The sequence below is a fragment of the Danio rerio genome, chromosome 5 (assembly GCF_052040795.2).
Source record: "Danio rerio strain M-AB ecotype USA chromosome 5, GRCz13ab, whole genome shotgun sequence".
Classification (NCBI taxonomy): Eukaryota; Metazoa; Chordata; class Actinopteri; order Cypriniformes; family Danionidae; genus Danio; species Danio rerio.
Genome location: NC_141025.1, coordinates 18,641,829 through 18,660,368, shown reverse-complemented (window position 1 = coordinate 18,660,368; position 18,540 = coordinate 18,641,829). Strand labels below are relative to the sequence as shown.

At 35.3% G+C, this 18,540-nt stretch overlaps 1 protein-coding gene across 1 annotated transcript in view; it reads left to right on the top strand.

Moving 5' to 3' along the window:
* The window catches only part of si:dkey-112e17.1, a 68,680-nt gene extending 50,430 nt beyond the window's left edge, over positions 1–18,250 (top strand). The window contains exons 4-7 of the mRNA XM_087253358.1: positions 2,346–2,472; positions 5,318–5,469; positions 14,784–15,023; positions 16,850–18,250. Coding sequence (XP_087109484.1) covers positions 2,346–2,472; positions 5,318–5,469; positions 14,784–15,023; positions 16,850–17,386 — 1,056 coding nt within the window. The 3' untranslated portion in view covers positions 17,387–18,250. The remainder of the gene's footprint in view (positions 1–2,345; positions 2,473–5,317; positions 5,470–14,783; positions 15,024–16,849) is intronic.
* The last annotated feature ends 290 nt before the right edge of the window (positions 18,251–18,540 follow it).

The following is an 18,540-nucleotide window of genomic DNA, read 5'->3' as shown; positions in this document are numbered from 1 at the left end:
TATTATTTATCAATATTACTAATATAATATATTATTATTATTATTAATCAATATTATTTATTAATAATAATATTGTTCATCTTGAATTGTACATACCTATCTGCATACCTCTGATTATTAATAGCAACCTGTACATATATTCATCTGTTGTAAATCTCTGTTCATAGTTCATACAGCTTGTAAATAATGTTCCTAGTACATTCATCTGTAAATATCAAAATATAGTTTTTCTATAATTGCACTTTACAACTTATACCTACAGTATATCTTGCACTTGCTGCTATTGCACTCCTGGTTAGACCTAAACTGCATTCCGTTGCCTTGTACATGTGTAATGACAATAGTCAAGTTGAATCTAATCTAATCTAGTCCTATCTGATTAGCATACCTGTTAACAGTGGAATGTGAAAAAATAATTGACCCCACCATCCCCCAAAAATCCCAGAATTACTATTACTGTTATTATTAATTTCATTGTAAATAAGCTGTTGAAACGATCAGTAATATGTTTTATTATTATTATTATTATTATTATTATTATTATTATTATTATTATTATTATTAACAAAGGATGTACACGTTATGATATACATTAGAAAAAGCTGCAAATAAATTAGCAAACAGTTTAGCTTATTAAAATGAATAGCTATCATAAAGAAATTGAATCACTATATAATTTAAACTCTATGATGAAAGAGCAGCGAATGATTCTCTCATTTAGATTTTTGATTTGATTACATTGAATAACAGAGGTGTCACTTTGAAAATGCACAGATCTATAATGAAAGCATTCAATTGCTTTCCTTACTATTTATGATTATTTAAGACAAAGTTAGTTGTGTTTAAAAAAAGGAGGCATGTTAAGGCGCATTGCTGGTGCGTTGCTATTTTGAGAAACTATAATATTCTTATAGTTTAATAATAATATGAATATTAATATAATATTCATCTCACAGCTTGAGATGTTGACATTTTATGTTTATTTTTTAGTATTTTAAAGTTTGTTTTACTCTTTGTTGTCAGCACTTTGGTCAACTGTGTTGTTTTAAAGTGTTTTATAAATAAATTGAATTGAATATTCCTTCCAATAGACCAGCTTAGATGAGGTCTTAAGTCTAGCGCAGAGCGCATTAGTTGTGCGCCTCGCTTAAACATTGCTTAATACACACAGGATGTAAAGCAATACGCATATCTTTACAAATGAAAAATAATTAAAGGATTAAAATATTACAAAAGTTATTATTTTCTAGCCTACATAAATAAAAACACCGCCTCCATTCCTTCTTCATCTCGATGGGGCTTTTTTTAGTTTATTCATGACAATTAGCTTTTTTATAATGTTATTATTATTAGTAGTAGTATTTATTACATGCATATTAATATTTGCTTTATTAAAAACAAGCTTATGTTTGCCCACCTGTCAGGTTTTAGACCATATGGGGCATAGCATGTGTATTTGGAAAGAACTCCAATTCGTTTTATTTAACACACTTTAACACACTTTATTGTTGTTCATTTATTCGTTTGCTGGAATTTAGAACTGATTTTAGAAATAGTTTTAAAACAAGTCTTTGCACTTAATAATCAAAATAGATCCCTTTATGTTGATTGCAACCCTTAATAGAAAGATTGACAATACTGTAGAAATACAGGAAAATACCTTTACGGGATGATAGCGCGAAATAATTGTAAAACACTGGAGAATCCCGGGAAAAACAGAAGGGTTGACAGATATGCTAATTAGCCCACTTAAGAACTTTTTCCCTGATTACACAACTAACCACTGTTGTCCAATGATTTGCCTAATTAACCTAAATCTAACCTTAATTTACTTGCCTAGTTAAACCTAGTTGAGCATTTAAATTGTACTTTAAACTCAATACAAGTGTTTTGCTAAATAACTAGTGAAATATTATGCTCTTTCACCATCGCAAAGACAAAAGAAGTCATTTGAGGTTATTAGGAATTACTTATTAAAAGTCTTCTATTTAAAATGTGTTGAAAAAAATCTCTCTATTAAACATCACTTGACAAATTTAAACAAAAATCACAGGAGGGCTCATACTTTTGTCTTCAACTGTGTATACATTTTAAATGTTTAATAAATTATACATTCTGAGATGTATAGATGGTGGCATGGTGTAAAAAGGTAATAAATAAAATGTTGAATAAGTAATACATATATAATACATTTATTTTAGTATATTAAATATTTAATGACCTAATATAATGATTTTATTTCACGTTTCGCAAATAATAACCTGCCAAAAACCATTCAGCTTTGTCGTTTGGTGTTATTTCCGCTATATGTTGCAGTCGAAATAATGTAAGGTATTCTGTTGTAGGTTCCAGAAGGAGTGTTAAATTCGGCAGCAGATGTGAGTGAACTGCAGATGGTTTCTCCTAATGACTTGGAGCAGCAGCACAACGACAACAACAACCATTCCCTCAACCGCAGTCTGTCCCACACAGGTGCTCACTTTCCCTCCATCCGTTTCTCCCACTCATTGTATTTCCCTTTCATATCAGGCTTTCTCTCCTTCCTCTTTTCTCACCCCCGTTTTATTGTTTTCTTCATTGATGTTGTCAGATGAAGGGAACTTCGGGGTCACTGGGTTCCTCTGAGTATAGCTGGGTTCATTTGTCCCCTCTCTGAACCTATACATTGAGTTTAATTAGTCTCTTCCAGGAACAGAGAAAAGGCTTAATTACTGTAATTGAAAGAACAACAGCACCCGAGCTAGCTGGAACTTAATTTTACTCTTGCATGGAAACTGATTGGAAGTGAGTGTAAAAAAGGGTTTGTTTGTTTAATTTCTCCCATTTTATGTTTGTGTTATTATGTTGTTGTTCAAGGACGTTGTGTTGATTTATGTGCGTATGTGTGTGTGTGCTCTTTTGCTGTTATTATATTGTGATTGTGAAGCATTGTGGGACCCCCTTGAAAAACCTGATGGCACATCTTGAGGGGTTAATCATAATAATTAAATTCACCTAAAAACATTTTTAAAGGAGTGGTCCACAGTGTATTTTTAAGGCTTGGTTGTGTTTATGGGGTCCAAAGCAATGTGTGCTTTCTTTGTAGAAAATCACATTATTTTTTCCATATATCTTAGGCCGTACTCACACTACGTACAGTTGCCTCAAACCGGGCCAAAGCACGCTTGTCCCCCTCCCGTCTTCCCTTGACGGCCCGCACTCACACTACAATCGGGCCTGAGCACGCTTATGTCATCGATGCTGCGGTGTTCATTAAGCGCTCTCGCTCAGCACAGAGGAGATTTTTCTAGTTATATCGCTTCAGTCATTTGATATGCAGTCAAATATTGTGCCAAACAGTCATTAAGGATGCGGTGACACGCAGTCAGATATTTCGCCGAAAAGATCCGTCAATTTTGGCGCTCATAAACAATCATAAAGCCCTCGTGCTGCAGGAATGAGGAGGTCTGCTGAAGGCGCGCAGCTGTCGTGAAGTAAGGAGTTTGCGTCTTTAATAAACTACGGCAGTTTGCGTTCACTGAACAGTAAGAATGATTAATAAATCCATGTGAAACAGTCCCTTAAAGTCATGTCTCGCTTTCAGTTTCGGGCTTTGGCGCGTTTTGCACTCGCACTACAAACGTACACCCAAGTAAACCGCGTTCAGGCCCACCTCTTTCAACCGGGCCAGGGCCAGCCAAGTGAACCGTGCTTGAGCCCGATTCAGCGCCTGGGCACGGTTCAAATAGCATAGTGTGAGTAGGCCCTTACTTTGATTATCAACAGCTACTCTGCTAACATGAAAACGACTGTCATATTACTGAGTTCCTCTGAAAGGCCCACCCTCAAGAGCCTCTTATTGGTCAGCTAACATAATGTGCTGTGATTCGCATATCAGCTCCACATCGCCAGGAAGCGCCTCTGTTATAACATTACAGCGCCTCTAGCCATGCCCTTTTGCTGCTTGGGGTGCATCTGCATGACCTGAAGGGTTTTTGACATCATTGACCAGGATGTAGTTTTGTAGTCCTCAAACTTTGTTTGCTGTAGGCTTTGCTAAGCTAACTCTGTAAAAGCCAATGTCTCCCTTTGCATTGAACTTTGAGCGTTTTAGATTCAGAGATGTTGTCTATGTTCACACAACTACATTACATTACCTAAAGTTAAAAATATGATACTGTAGTGGACCACCTCTTTAATCTTAAGATTTTTTTTATCTTAAACATTTATTTGAACTAAAGATGTTTTTAAAAATTGAGTTGAAAAATTACTTCATTTAATTTCATTTTAATCATTATTTATAACTCATTGCGTCATTTTCCCTTTCTCTGTAAAAAAAAAAAAAAGTTGACTCAACTTAAAATTGCAAGGCAATGTGCTGCAGAGCTTTTTGAGTTGACCCAACTTTCAACCCAAACACTGCACTTGATTTAAGTCGAGTAAATTCAAACATGTCCTGAATTTGGTTGCCTTAATTTTAAGTTGAGTCAACTTTTTTTTACAGTGTTTATAAAAACTTTTCTTTTTACTTATTATTCTAATATTTAAAAAGAAAACTAATATTTAAAAAAGCAATGTAATGACATTTTATATGTCTGTTGTGTAGGAAAATGTAGAGTTGAATGAATTTAGTTTTATAAATGTCCTGTTACTCTCTATCCTAAAAATGTAAATTCCACCTTTTTAAAACTACGTATAAAGCTACCAACTTCACATAAAGTGAAATCAAATTATAAGACCTTTTAAAATTCTTTTTAAAAGAATATTTATTGCAACATTGTTTATATTTTCACATTAAGGTCAGAACTAAACTATGAATGCCTTTGCCAAGTTAATATTTTTACTTTGAAATATTTGTCTAAGTATAATAAGTAAAAAAATTATAATTTTAAGGAAAGTTCATAAAGTTATATACTGTAAACAATGTTTACATTAAAACAACTTAAAATTAAAAATATTTTTTGTAGGTTATTGTAATTTTTTTACGTTTTTTTTTTTTCTTTTGTTTAGTTCACCCCTTGATTCTAATAAATGCTAAAATAATTAGTTTTATTTTATTATTACTTTGAGCCATGTATATTTCCTAAACACAAATGTGTAAAGTCATTTTATCATAGTGGGAGGTCGAGAACGTGTAGTAGGGGTTGTTTAAGAAGCCATTGGCTTTACACTAAGCTGTAAATCTGAAATCCCCGTCTCTTTAGATTAGACCAATTGTACCAGCAGGAGAGCTTAAATGTTTCCATGTAGATTTCATCATAACGGATGCCATCTACATATGTGTTAGATTTAAGTGTATGATTATTTTATAAAGCTGGCGTGTCTGTGTGCTCTGCAGGGTCTTCGGTAAACGCAGCCTGTGAAGTGTCAGATAAAGCTGCTCTGGAGCTCTTCTCTTCTGGTCTGACTGAATTAGAGCTGGGCACAGACGAGGTGTTTGTCATCGCCTCTGCACCCACTTCGGCACAGCTGCCCTTCTCTCCACACACTGTGAGTGGCTCCTACTACCTCAACTTGATGAATGATGAATGAAAAATGAGATAATTGAGCGAATGCTTAAGGCACATACTACACCATCAACAAATAGATTTGCTTCAAATAATCTAAATCCCAGCGTCAGCGCACTCGGAAATAACAAGTCTGTTGGCAAATGCCGCTAAACGCCACCTGCCTTTGACAGCAAAAGCCACTATATCCCGAGAACTAATCAGAAGCGCAAATCGAATTATATGTTTTCAATGTAGCAGCGTGCTAATACACAGGCTTATTATGAGGATACATATTCTGCTTTCGATTTTAAAAGACGGAGTTTGATGGACTTAATAAATCAGTCCGATATTATAAATATATACATATACATATATAGGATAATAACTGGAATATCGCAAAAGGAGTAGAAAAAGTCAAAGCAAAGTTCCACAGAGAAACTGAAATAAAGTGCTAAGATGAATGTATTGTACACCGTTGCATCGGTCAGTTTGTTTATGTGAATTACATTTGACAAATTATAAAAACAATACATTATTTTTCTCTGTGTTTTGTGAGTGTAAATAACAGTTTATAAAATTACTTAATATTTGTATTTAAAAGTTCTCACATTCCGATTTGCAAGCAAGTTTTGCTACTGATTATCCTTCGTATTTGCCTGCCATCATCATACTCGTTTAGCACTACTGTCCTATGCATTTCGCTGAATATAAAAATACATATCAATACATTTAGATCATTTATCCTTGCTATTGGAATGTGAAGAGATTTTCAACACTTCGGCACACCAAAAATTGTTACTGAAGTGCTACCCTGTATGTTTACTTCTTCTTGACACTGAGTTGTTTTGAGCGTGAATAGCTGGTGCAGTGTCTCATGCTGATGGAGGCCAAGCGTCATGGTGTGTGGTGATGTTCTGGATGAAGGGCAAAGAAGGAGCTCTTCACCAGAGACTCTGGCAGCCGGAGGGGGAGCTGGCCTGCTAATAGCTCTGACTAATGAATGCTATACGCATGTAGCCAATTTCCCAGATCCAGCTCTCTCTCCCTCTCCCTATGTGTGTGTGTGGTCCATGCTGCTTTGGCTCTGAAATGTGGCATGAAAAATTTGCCAAGCTGTTTGTTCATATAAAGAGGTTTGAGAAGCTCTGCGGTGTTCGGCTGAGGGCCTGCTAAAGCCTGAAATATACTGTGTTTTTAACATGTGCACTAAAGAATGCAGACACAGCCTGTGTAACATATGGCATTTAAGGTCCCGTGAAATTAAAATAAAGTGTTTTGATGTAACAATCAGTATGTTAGTTTTAAGGATGAATATAAGCTAAGGGGCTCCAAAACAGTGACAATTTGTGTTTATAAGAAATAAACCTGATATAAACACTCAAGCTTGCAGTTTGTCACTTGTTGATCCTAAATGGATCAATAGATCTTCAGTTTTCATCAAATCTTGACCAATCAAATGCACCCTAGTATCTGACATGTCCCGTTCCTTTTTAAGACGTTTATCGTTTGCTTTTTGGTCTTGCAGTTGAGCTTAGCCATTACTTGAACAAAACGCTTTGGTTTCATCTTCAATGCCTCCTTTTACATTTTACCACAGACATGCTCAATAATGTTCATGTCTGGTGACTGGGCTGGCCAATCCTAGAGCACTTTGACATTCTTTGCTTTCAGCAACTTTGATGAACTTTTGAGGCTGAAGTATGAAAGGAGTGCTATCCTGCTGCTAAATTTGCCCTCTCCTGTGGTTTGTAATATAATGAGCAGGACAAATGTCTTAATACATGAGGCTGTTGATGTTGCCATCCACTCTGCAGATCTCTTGCACGCCCCCACACTAAATGTAACCCCAGTCCATGACTTTCCTTCACCAAACTTGACTGATTTCATTGAGAATTTTGGGTCCTCGTGGGTTCCAATAGGTCTTCTGCAGTATTTGTGATGATTGGAAGTTCAACAGACGATTCAGCTAAAAAACTGACCTTTTGCCACTTTTCCAAATGAGCAACTAGAAGTCAAGTTATTATTTGTTGCTCTTATAACCGGGATTGATGACAAGACTTTTGTCAGGTAGTGCATGTCCCACCCTTTATTTGTGTTTCAGTCGAGATTACGTCAAGTTTCGAATAAAAAAATGCACATTTCAAAGCACTTCACAGCACCTTTAGGGTTAATTTCAGAAGTAAATGATGCTAAATATAGTTGTTAATGCAGTCTAAAACCTTTCCAGCTTGTCAACTTATGTGTATTCCGAGAGGTGGTAGAAAACGTACTTTTAATGGGATTGTTTTGTAGTGTAAACACTCTTGCGGTTATATGCATTTAAACAGGAAGTGATTACCACATACTCTCCCTTTCCTGATTCACAAATGATCAATATGGCACTTGTTTTGAGGAAGCACACCAAAACAAGATCTTTAATCCAAACTAATAATGGTTGTAGTATGAATGGTCTAGGAGGAGATGCATATGGAAATTAGTCTCAGAAGAAGAAGAAGAAGAGGAAGAAGACAATTATAAACAATTCACTTTAACTTTCGGCTGCAGCTGTATCCCTTCTAGATCTTACCGCCAAATCCATAGACTGTAAAACGCACAAGAGCTTTTCTTCATAAGCATTTGAGAGCATGATTAAAATCTCACCTAGAGCGCCACCTGCTGTTTAAAATTAAGAAAAATATCTGTCAACGTATGATCATTTTTTAGTTCGTTTAATGTGTAAGGAAGGTTACAGATGGACAATTTAGCCAGAGTATTATATTTCTGTACTTTCTGACTGAAATGTGATCTAAAAATGCAGAAAACATTTACTGTATACTCTGATATTAAAAAGTGAAAATAATGTTTATATTAAAACCTATGAAAACAAATATTGAATGTAAGCATGTGTTACAGGTTATGTGCAATAAAATGGTTAAAATCGATCCATTCTAACACTTTCACATTACAATCTTAAAAAACAAATATCTTACTATTTAAAGCAAAGTAAAATGTAGAAGTTTAACCCTCTACCGCATGGTGTTGCCATATGGCAACATATTTATGTTCATTTCCCTGCCACTGTTTCTTTAAGATCAACGTTCTTATTTTTTTTGTTGGAAAGAGAAGACCTCAGTTTAGCCAATGGTGTGCTTTGGTTAAGTCACATGACATGCAGTGTTTTTCTGTGGCGGTATTTCTGACAGACTGGCATTTATTATGAGTAATTGCTGAATGCAAATGTAAGCGTCAATAAAAATAAAGGATCAATTTATGTCAGATCCACAAAAAAATTATCAAACATCACCTCCAGTAAGTTATGATGACATATTCACTACTCAAAAAAGTCTTCATCAAATTAGTTGCTTGTAAATCGATCAAATGTATGTGCTGCCAAATGATGGCACTGTCCAAGAGTGGAATACACAATATTGCAATGAGTTAGCTAGCAAGCAAGTTCAGCTGTGATCTTTTATTTGTAACAATAACAACATGAATGCTAGTAATATAATGTTGATTTGTCATATGATAAAGGCATTTGAATTATGGATGAAATCAAATTTTAATGGCAATACTTTTGATTAGATATAAATACAGAGAACAGTGTATTAGTGAGCGCCACCATGTTCTATGGTAAGTGAAAGAAGAAAAGGACAGAACTGGCTCTTCCTGCAGATGAAAGTGAGGATGAGGTTTTAGTGACCATAAGAATGATGTAGATTGGGCGTTTGATAAGAGCAGTGATGCAGACAGTTCAGAGGTAGGTAAGACAGGTGTAGTATAGTAGTATAATATATAAACATTGTTACCTGGTGGCTACATTATTCGGATGCATCTAGATATATTAGACTTGTTATTTATTGGTTATATTATTTACTGGAGAAAATATTTATATTTACTGTATGTTGTATACATGATAATACAATATTATGTTTGTTTTCAGTAATATTAAGCAAAAAAGAATGTAATAAATGAAAGCTGTTGGAATATCATTTATTTTCTTGTCGGCTTAGTCCCTTTTATTAATCCTGGGTCGCCACAGCAGAATGAACCACCAACTTATCCAGGGCGTTTTTTTTTTTACGCAGCGGATACCCTTCCAGCCGCAACCCATCTCTGGGAAACATCCACACACACACTCAAACACTACGGACAATTTAGCCTACCCAATTCACCTGTACTGTATGTCTTTGGACTGTGGGGGAAACTGGAGCACCCAGAGGAAACCAACGCGAACGCAGGGAGAACATGCAAACTCCACACAGAAATGCCAACTGAGCCAAGGTTCGAACCAGCGACATTCTTGCTGTGAGGCAACAGCACTACCTACTGCGCCACTGTGTCACCTCTGTTGGAATATCAGTTGTTGGAAAGTACTTATAAATTTCTAACTTAGAACCACTGTTGGACGTGTTGCCATATGCCAACATATCATAAAATACCTTAAATTAAACCTTTTTATAATTTAAAGAAGAAGAATATAATTAAAAGAAAAAGTCAAATATATTTTGTATTTACAGATTTATCATAATGTGTGCAGTAGAGGTTTAATATATATTTATTTTATTTATTTTATTATTTATTAGTTGTTGTTTTTTTAAACTGCAAAAAAATTGCAAAGGTCAATATTATTAGCCCCCTTTTTCCACTGTTGTCCAAGCTAAATTGCCTTTAAGATGAATACTAGTATCTTGCAAAATACCTGGTAAAATATTATAATATGCACTGTTATTAAACGCATTATGAGAAATTAGTTAAAACTTAGCATGTAAAATGTTTAAAATGCTAAAAATGTAACAAAAATGGTGGTTCATTCCACTGTGGCGACCCCTGGTAAATAAGGGACTAAGCTGAAAGATAATATGTGAACGAATGTAACAAAAATGTGTGGAGGAAATAAAATCTATTCTATTTAAAAAAAAAAAAAAATTTCACAGGAGGGCTAGTAATTGTGTCTTCAATTGTATGTGCATGGCAGTGCTTGTTCAATGAAGTTTATGAACTTTAGCGAAACTATGCTTACATTAAAATTTATATTTTTTTTTAATATGACCTCACAATTACAGTTGGATAATATGTCAGTGAAAAAGAGGAAAGCACCAAATTTTTAACATTAAACGACACAAATAGATGATCTGTCAGCAGCAATTGTGCCTGTCAAGCTTCAAACCCAATACAATATGATTTTTAAGCCCTTTATATAAAACATGGAGCGTCACAGAAGTGCAGTGGGTAGCACGATCGCCTCACAGCAAGAATATCGCTGGTTCCAGCATCAGCTGGGTCAGTTTGCATTTCTGTGTGGAGTTTGCATCTTCTCCCCCTTTTCGCGTGGGTTTCCAAAGACATGCACTATAAGTGAATTGTGTAGGCTAAGTGTATGGGTGTGAATGAGAGTCGATGGGTGTTACCCAGTGATAGGTTGCAGCTGAAAGTGCATCCGCTGCTTAAAACATATGCTGGATCAGTTGGCGGTTCATTCCACCTACCCTAGATTAATAAAGGGACTAAGCCGAAAAGAAAATGAATGAATGAATATAAAACATATCCTGTGTTTAGGACAAATTGGATTGTAAACTTTCACTCCGGATCATCACTTTGTACTCTACTTTTTTTTTTTTTTTAGATCAAACAATATATTCCACCAAACAATATCAATGTAAACAGTACTGAGAGTGCACAGTATATTGTACACACTCAATTTACCACCCGCCCCAACTCCATTATTAAGCATTGTAAACGGCCAAATACAAAGACTTTTTTTAATCGCTCAAACCTTTTGGACACAGGCATACTCAAGTCTTAGCCGTGTTGTTTCTTTATCCTTATTTGTTTTTGCCTTCGCCCACTGCCAGACAGTTTGGCGTAGTCTTGGGTAAAATATGAAACCGTGCCAGAAGAGCTCAAGATTAAATCCAGCATAATACTCGTCTAGACATGGAGAGCTGTGAGAGATCATGTGTGAGGACTGTCAAACTCCTACTGATGGGAAAAGCCCTTCTGATACTCGCCCACACGCTGCACATGTGCCATTAACAGCTGACGGACACTTTTGGAGGTCCTGGACCCCCATTTAGATTTGAAAGCATTCAAAAGAGAATGAAGAAATCCTGTTTAATCCTGCTAAAGCAACGGTCGGTCGCTCTGGATATAGTTTCACTGGCTTCAGCGCTGGAGAGCCACGTTTGTTTTCACTAATGGATGTTTATTGATTATGAAATGTAAGTTAATTGAAATTAGAGGTAGTGATTTTGGCCGTTTACGAAGCTTAATTACTTTTGTTTTTGAATGAGTCTAGTTTGGGAATTTTTTTGTTGTAAGCTACTTTGCTGCCTAATTTATTTAATTAGCAAGCTCATTATAGTGGAATTATGGATTGTGATTTTTAGTTCAGTCTTTCCTAAAACAGGGGTTTGCACTTGAGTATATATAATATAATATAATATAAATTAATATAATATAATTTAAATATATTTTAATTTATTATAATATAATATAATAAATATAATATAATATAATTTAATATAATATAATTTAAATATAATTTAATTTATTATAATATAATATAATATAATATAATATAATATAATATAATATAATATAATACAAGTATCAGTGAAATGTGGCTATATAGGCCTGGTGGAAGGCTTTAGTGTCCCACCAGTGATGATATACAGCCACGTCGCACTGCTACAAGTGTGATATTGCGTTTATACAACAGTTTGACAGCATAATTGTGTATTTAAAAAAGAAAATCAAACATGGAAAATCTCTAAATCCTTTTGTACAAGGAACTGCTTTCTTCCACCATTCATTCACATCTGCAGCTAACGTCAGAACAACAAAAACCGTTGCTACTTCACAAATGTCACTTTAGAGCTAGTTTTTGAATGACTCTCTAGCGTAATGTCTAAACTAAAGTGATGACAAAATCGGGAGATCACAATAAATATCCCCCCAAAAAAGTAACTCAAGGTTACATAAAGAGGGGCAAAATACATACATTACTGATAGCGGAGTCCCATCTCACACTCAATACACTACAGTTATATGGTATAAATACAGCACTACAATATACAAAAGAGAGAGATCACCTTAGAACATCACTTACCTGTTTTATAATGATTTGATCAGCTGTAATTTCTCTTCTAAGAGCTTATGATGCAGTCTCTGTCACCATCTTGGGTTTGGACAACTTCAACCATCTTAGCTCAAAGACAGGCTAATGGCCGCTGACGCGCTGTCTCAGAAATTAATCATTTTTAAAATGAGCACTATCCTTATAAATAAATTGCATAGTTGCAATCTAAACACTTACAATCTCAACAACAACAGCAAAAAAGCCTCAAAAGTATATTGTTGTCCAACAGCTGCAATATTTGTCAAACTGTAGTGTCCTCGGTTTGTTGCTGTATGTGAGTGGAATACACAAAGGTGAAGGGTGAAGAGGCTGGACAAGTGCTGTTATTTGCAGAATACTGCAGGGCTATCAGTAAATCAGAGTCAAGAAACAGACAGAACTTTTGTATATAATATATTATAATATAATATAATATAATATAATATAATATAATATAATATAATATAATATAATATAATATAATATAATATAATGCAATATAATGCAATATAATACAATATAATACAATATAATATAATATGTTCCAAAGTGGCGAGGCAGTGGCGCAGTAGGTAGTGCTGTCGCCTCACAGCAAGAAGGTTGCTGGTTCGAACCTCGGCTCAGTTGGCATTTCTGTGTGCCTTCGCGTGGGTTTTCTCCGGGTGCTCTGGTTTCCCCCACAGTCCAAAGACATGCGGTACAGTTGAACTGGGTGGGCTAAATTGTCCTAAGTGTGTGTGTGTGTGTGTGTGTGTGTGTGTGTGTGTGTGTGTGTGTGTGTGTGTGTGTGTGTGAATGTGTGTGTGGATGTTTCCCAGAGATGGGTTGCAGCTGGAAGGGCATCCGCTGCTAAGAAACTTGCTGGATAAGTTGGCAGTTCATTCCGCTGTGGTGACCTCGGATTATTAAGGGACTAAGCCGACAAGAAAATGAATGAATGAATGAATGTTCCAAAGTTTGGACCAAGACATATATGGGGTTAAATACAAAGTATTTTTTGTAATGGCCCGGTTGGACCAATGGAATTGGAAAAATCTAATTTAGTTATTTCTTAATCACATATTTTAATGTCAAAACAAAAAAAACTCTAGTTGTATAGACTTTTTTAAAATAATCTTTCTTTTTTAATGACAAGTTTACCATTGTTTAAAGTATATTTATTATGAAGAAAACAACATGAATAATCAAAGATATATATTTATCTGCATTTGGTCCAAATGAATTGAGTATAATTCTTATTCAACCTAATGCGTTTCTGTTAGAAAACCTTAAGTTTCATGCCTATTTATAAATCTTATAAATAGTTTTAGTTTTTAGTTTTATTTTACTGATTAGGGAATTTAATTAAAAAAAACAGCTGTTGTGAAACAAAACATCTCTTTGCAACACAAAGAAACATATATATATACTTGTGTATATATCAAATTATTTAGATAGACTGTTGGTGATTGGATGTGTGTCGGCCCAATTGGGTAACTTTACTTCTACAACTTTTAAAATGAAGACCTGCTTAAATTTAAGACCAACAACACAGTATTTCTGTGAATTTAAGACTTTTTAAAAATATTAAAATAAAATATTTTTCCAATTTGAATACATTGTGAAATATAATGTATTTCTGTGATGGTAAACTGAATGTCTATATGCACACAGACTTTTAGTTTTTAGCCAGGCAGTCCGAGGGCTTCCGGTGAACTGTCTTTCCATTACAAAATTGTCACGTTTAAGATCTGATTTCTTTAAAAATGAGCGATCTTCACTGCTTGTTAGAAATATGATATGAAATGGGTCTCAGATCGAGTGAGAAGCACTGCATTAAATTCCATTTCCCCCTGCCATGTCTTTAAAATATGACAGTTTATTTTACCCCAGTATTTTCAATGGAATTTCTGCGTTAGCCTGTTGATACTTTCATCTCACACTAACACTTGAACAACTTATTTCTATTTAACTGAATGTGTTGTAATTACACTGCAACATCGAGGCTGTAAAAACAACCTTGTGGAATTAAAAATAGCTACATTAAGCTTTCAACAGAAGTTTATTGTTGGCTTTAAAACTCTAGCTGTGCATAGAGCCCATGTTCAGAATCCCTAATCCAGTCTTTAGTGTCTTTATTATTCTACAGAACTATTGCAGTGCTGAAGAACTTTATTTTAATATTTTGAAATTGACAATCAAATGTAAATGATAATCTAAATATGTTCTGTCTTTCATAGCAACGCGATCGTTTCCTGAGACACAGTGACACTGGACCCAGCCACCCCTTCGACTGGTCCACTCCCGATCCAGCACTGCCGTCTGCAACAAAGAGCAACTTTACTGGATCAACAAACAGCACACGACCACGAGCATGGAGTGTCCGAACCTTCCGGGATCTTCTTCCTCCTCTTCCTCAACTCCATAAGAAATGGTGCAGCTGGAACTCAACCAGCCCATTCACCAAACTGGTGGACACTGTGAGTATTACACATAAAGCCATTTATAAAAAATAAAATTTAAAATCACCCACATAAAAGAATATTAGCTCATCATTTATTCCCCCTCATGGGGTTTAGAATCTTTGAGTTTCTTTCTATTGGTAAACACGAAAGAAGATAATTTGAAGAAGGCTGGTAGCTGGCACCCATCGACCTCCCTAGTAATTTTTTTTCCTTTGATGTTTAACAGAAGTACGAAACTCAAAAAGGCTATAAACAAGTAAAGGGTGAGTAAATGATTTCAGGGTGAACTATTCCTTTAAAAAGATATGTAAAGATCATGCAATTCATTTATACCAAGGTTTTTTTTTTGTTTTTTTTGTTTTTTGCATTGATGAGACAAAAAAAGAAAAAAAATATATATATATACATACACACACACACATAAAAAATGCTGGGTTGTTGTAACCCAACATTGAGTCAAATATGGACAAACCCAACATTAGGATCATTTTGGTCAAATAAATTCACACATTTTAACCCAACAGTTAGGTTTGTTAATATTTTACCCAACATTGGGTTACAACAACCATACCTTTTTTTTATAGTGTGGGGTGTCTTGTTTTCATCCTTGATGCAGGTTTTGACTTTGCTATTGTGTTTTTGAGCCAGTGAGACAAATTTGTTTTATAACTACTGAATTGAGAAAAAGTAAATTGAAAATCAAGTACAAAGCATTCAAGGAGAGTAGGAGGAAACCTTGAAGAAGGTTTAAAAAATAGATAATGTTGGGTGTTATCAACATAATAAAAGTCAAAACCAAATTTCCTAAAACTACAGCCAATAGGTAAAAAAAACAGTAGAGGTCCCAAAACTGAGCCCTGCGAAACACCAGAAAGCTTGGAGTTTCTTTTTTCTGTTGAACAAAGGAAGATATTAGTTTGGAAGTTGATTGGTGCCGGCTATCAGCATTTTCCTTTTGTGTTCAACAGAAGAGAGAAACTCAAATAGGTTTTGAAAAAAGAAAAGGGTGAGTAAATGATAACCATTCTAATTATTGAGTGAACTATTCTACTATATATATATATATATATATATATATATATATATATATATATATATGCAAAGAGCATAAAAAGGCTTTATTCAAGTGTTTTTTTTCATGCTTAAATGGAAACTTTAATTATAAAACATATTGAGTACAGCACTATTTAAAAGTATCATACCAAAAATACTTTAGGAGGACTTAAGCTTAGTACATTGCTTTAGAGAAAACCCAACATTAGGACAAACCCAACATTAGGATCATTTTTCCAGTTAAATTCACACTTTTTAACCAAACAATTGGGTTTGTCATTATTTGACCCAACATTGGGTTTTAACTATATATATATATATATATATATATATATATATATATATATATATATATATATATATATATTGGGTTAAAGCATGGACTGGCTGTCTTGTTTTCATCCTTGATGCAGGTTTTGACTTTGCTATTGTGGATAGGAGGGAACATTTGAAGAAGGTTTAGAAAACAGATAAAGTTGGGTGTTTTCAGCATAACAATGAAAGTCAAAACCAAATTTCCTAAAACTATAGCCAATAGGTAAAAAAAAAATGGAAGAGGTCCTAAAACCAAGCCTTGTGGAACACCAGAACCCACATGAATGGGCTTTATTTAAACTGTTAAATAGGAACATCAAAACAAAGCTGTACAATTGACTTTCTCTGTAACGCATAGAGATGTTCGGGTATTCAGATCTTCTTGGATTTTCAGCCATAAAACAATTTTTGGAAACACTAATGGAAGCTTTTTCAAAGTTTGTTCTTTTTTTTTTTTTCCATCACCCACTCAGGGACTCTCGAGCACAGCTCCAGAATCCAGAAGGGGAAAGACCCTCCCTGATGCTTCTCTTTGTAGTCCCACCAACAGCTGCCACTCTGACTCCTTCATGAGCAATGCCTCATACCCTCTAACTCAGCCTGGCCAGCGCCAGCGACGCCTCAACTCCACCAGCAACCTCCGCCGCACTCGCTTCAACACACCATGCTTCGGCCTGCTCTCTGGCACCTCCGAGACCTCAAAACCACAAGCCAATGGAATCCCACCGACAAACATGCTCCCCGACACCAGCGGCGCTCCATCCAGCCAGCAGCAGCTCCCAGACGAAGCATTAAACTCTGAAGAACCCCCAGTGTTCGCAATCTCAGAAGAGGAGGACCGGCAGCCTCTGGTGTCGCCAGAACATCCCGAGAAGCCCTTGAGGATCAACGGACAGATGTTTGAAGGCCCAAAAATGCCACTGCTTTCAAAAAGCCACGCTCCCAGCATCCAGCCCACATCTTTAGTGAGCTTATCAGAGGATCCTTCAGCTCTCTCTTGCTCACAGTGACTCACAAGGTTTGAGCGTGAAGGTCATGTGACCGATTCAGCCAATAGATGATGGGGAAATGCACAAAGTGAGTTCCTGGTGTTTTAGATTGAACAAAACGCATGACGATGTAGCTTGGAATTTCAAAGGGGTTTGTTTTGGAATATTGGCATGAATGAGAAACGAAAGCACTTCCTTTTCTTCGTGTTATTGTATCCGCACAGTTAACTTGCTAAGTATAAAGTCTTCTAACAGTATGTTTTATAAGTACTCCTGTTTGTATATGATACACTTTTAACTGCTCACTTAATGTTTCCACTCACTACTGAGAGTTTAGAGTTGTAGACTCCCTGCATTGTTGCGTTCATTATGAAATTCCATATGTCGGCTCTATGAAAAACAGCGCTTGTTCCTAATCCGTTCACAACACGTAGAAGACCAATTAGTGGATCCGGATGAAAGCTGCTTGGCATCTCTTGACTTCCACACGTGTTTTGTTTTGTTTTTCACCATGGGTCCAATACACAAGGTTTTATCAGAAAAAAAAAAAGTAAAAAAAAATTGTAAATACTTTTATTTCTCATGGTACTTCAGTTCATTTAGACTCTGTTCTACAAATAATTTCAATAAAGTTACTGTTATCACTTCCTCTGTGCCGTCTGTGGCGATCATTTATGCTGCTAAATATGCACTGATGCGATACCTGAAATGGTGTATACCATCATATTTTTATAACGCGTTCAATTCCATACATGCTGCAACTGTTTTCGTTATACTGTCGACTGTACTGATTTTGATGGATTTTAAAAGGGAACTGATCACTGTACAGACATTTCAAATGCAGTAACTAACATTTCATGTATAAATAAACCATTGTATAGTAAAGGTGTGTGTGTGTGAGAGTTTGTACAAGCGCACAAATGACCGAGTCAAATATAATGTAGTCTTTTATTAGTGCAGTAAATTAGACAATGATTTATTCCAAACATGAAGCACAGCAAGCTTTTTTTTCCCCACCAGTACAACATTAACAGTGCTTTACTCTTAGCCTGATGAACACTAAATGTCTTTCTTCCCCATTTGTAGCTGCAGATTAAACTTGATGAGGTAGAATTAAACACCCCCTTAAAAAAAAATCTCAAGCAAGTAAATATTTGCTGTAAATTCCCTTTCAG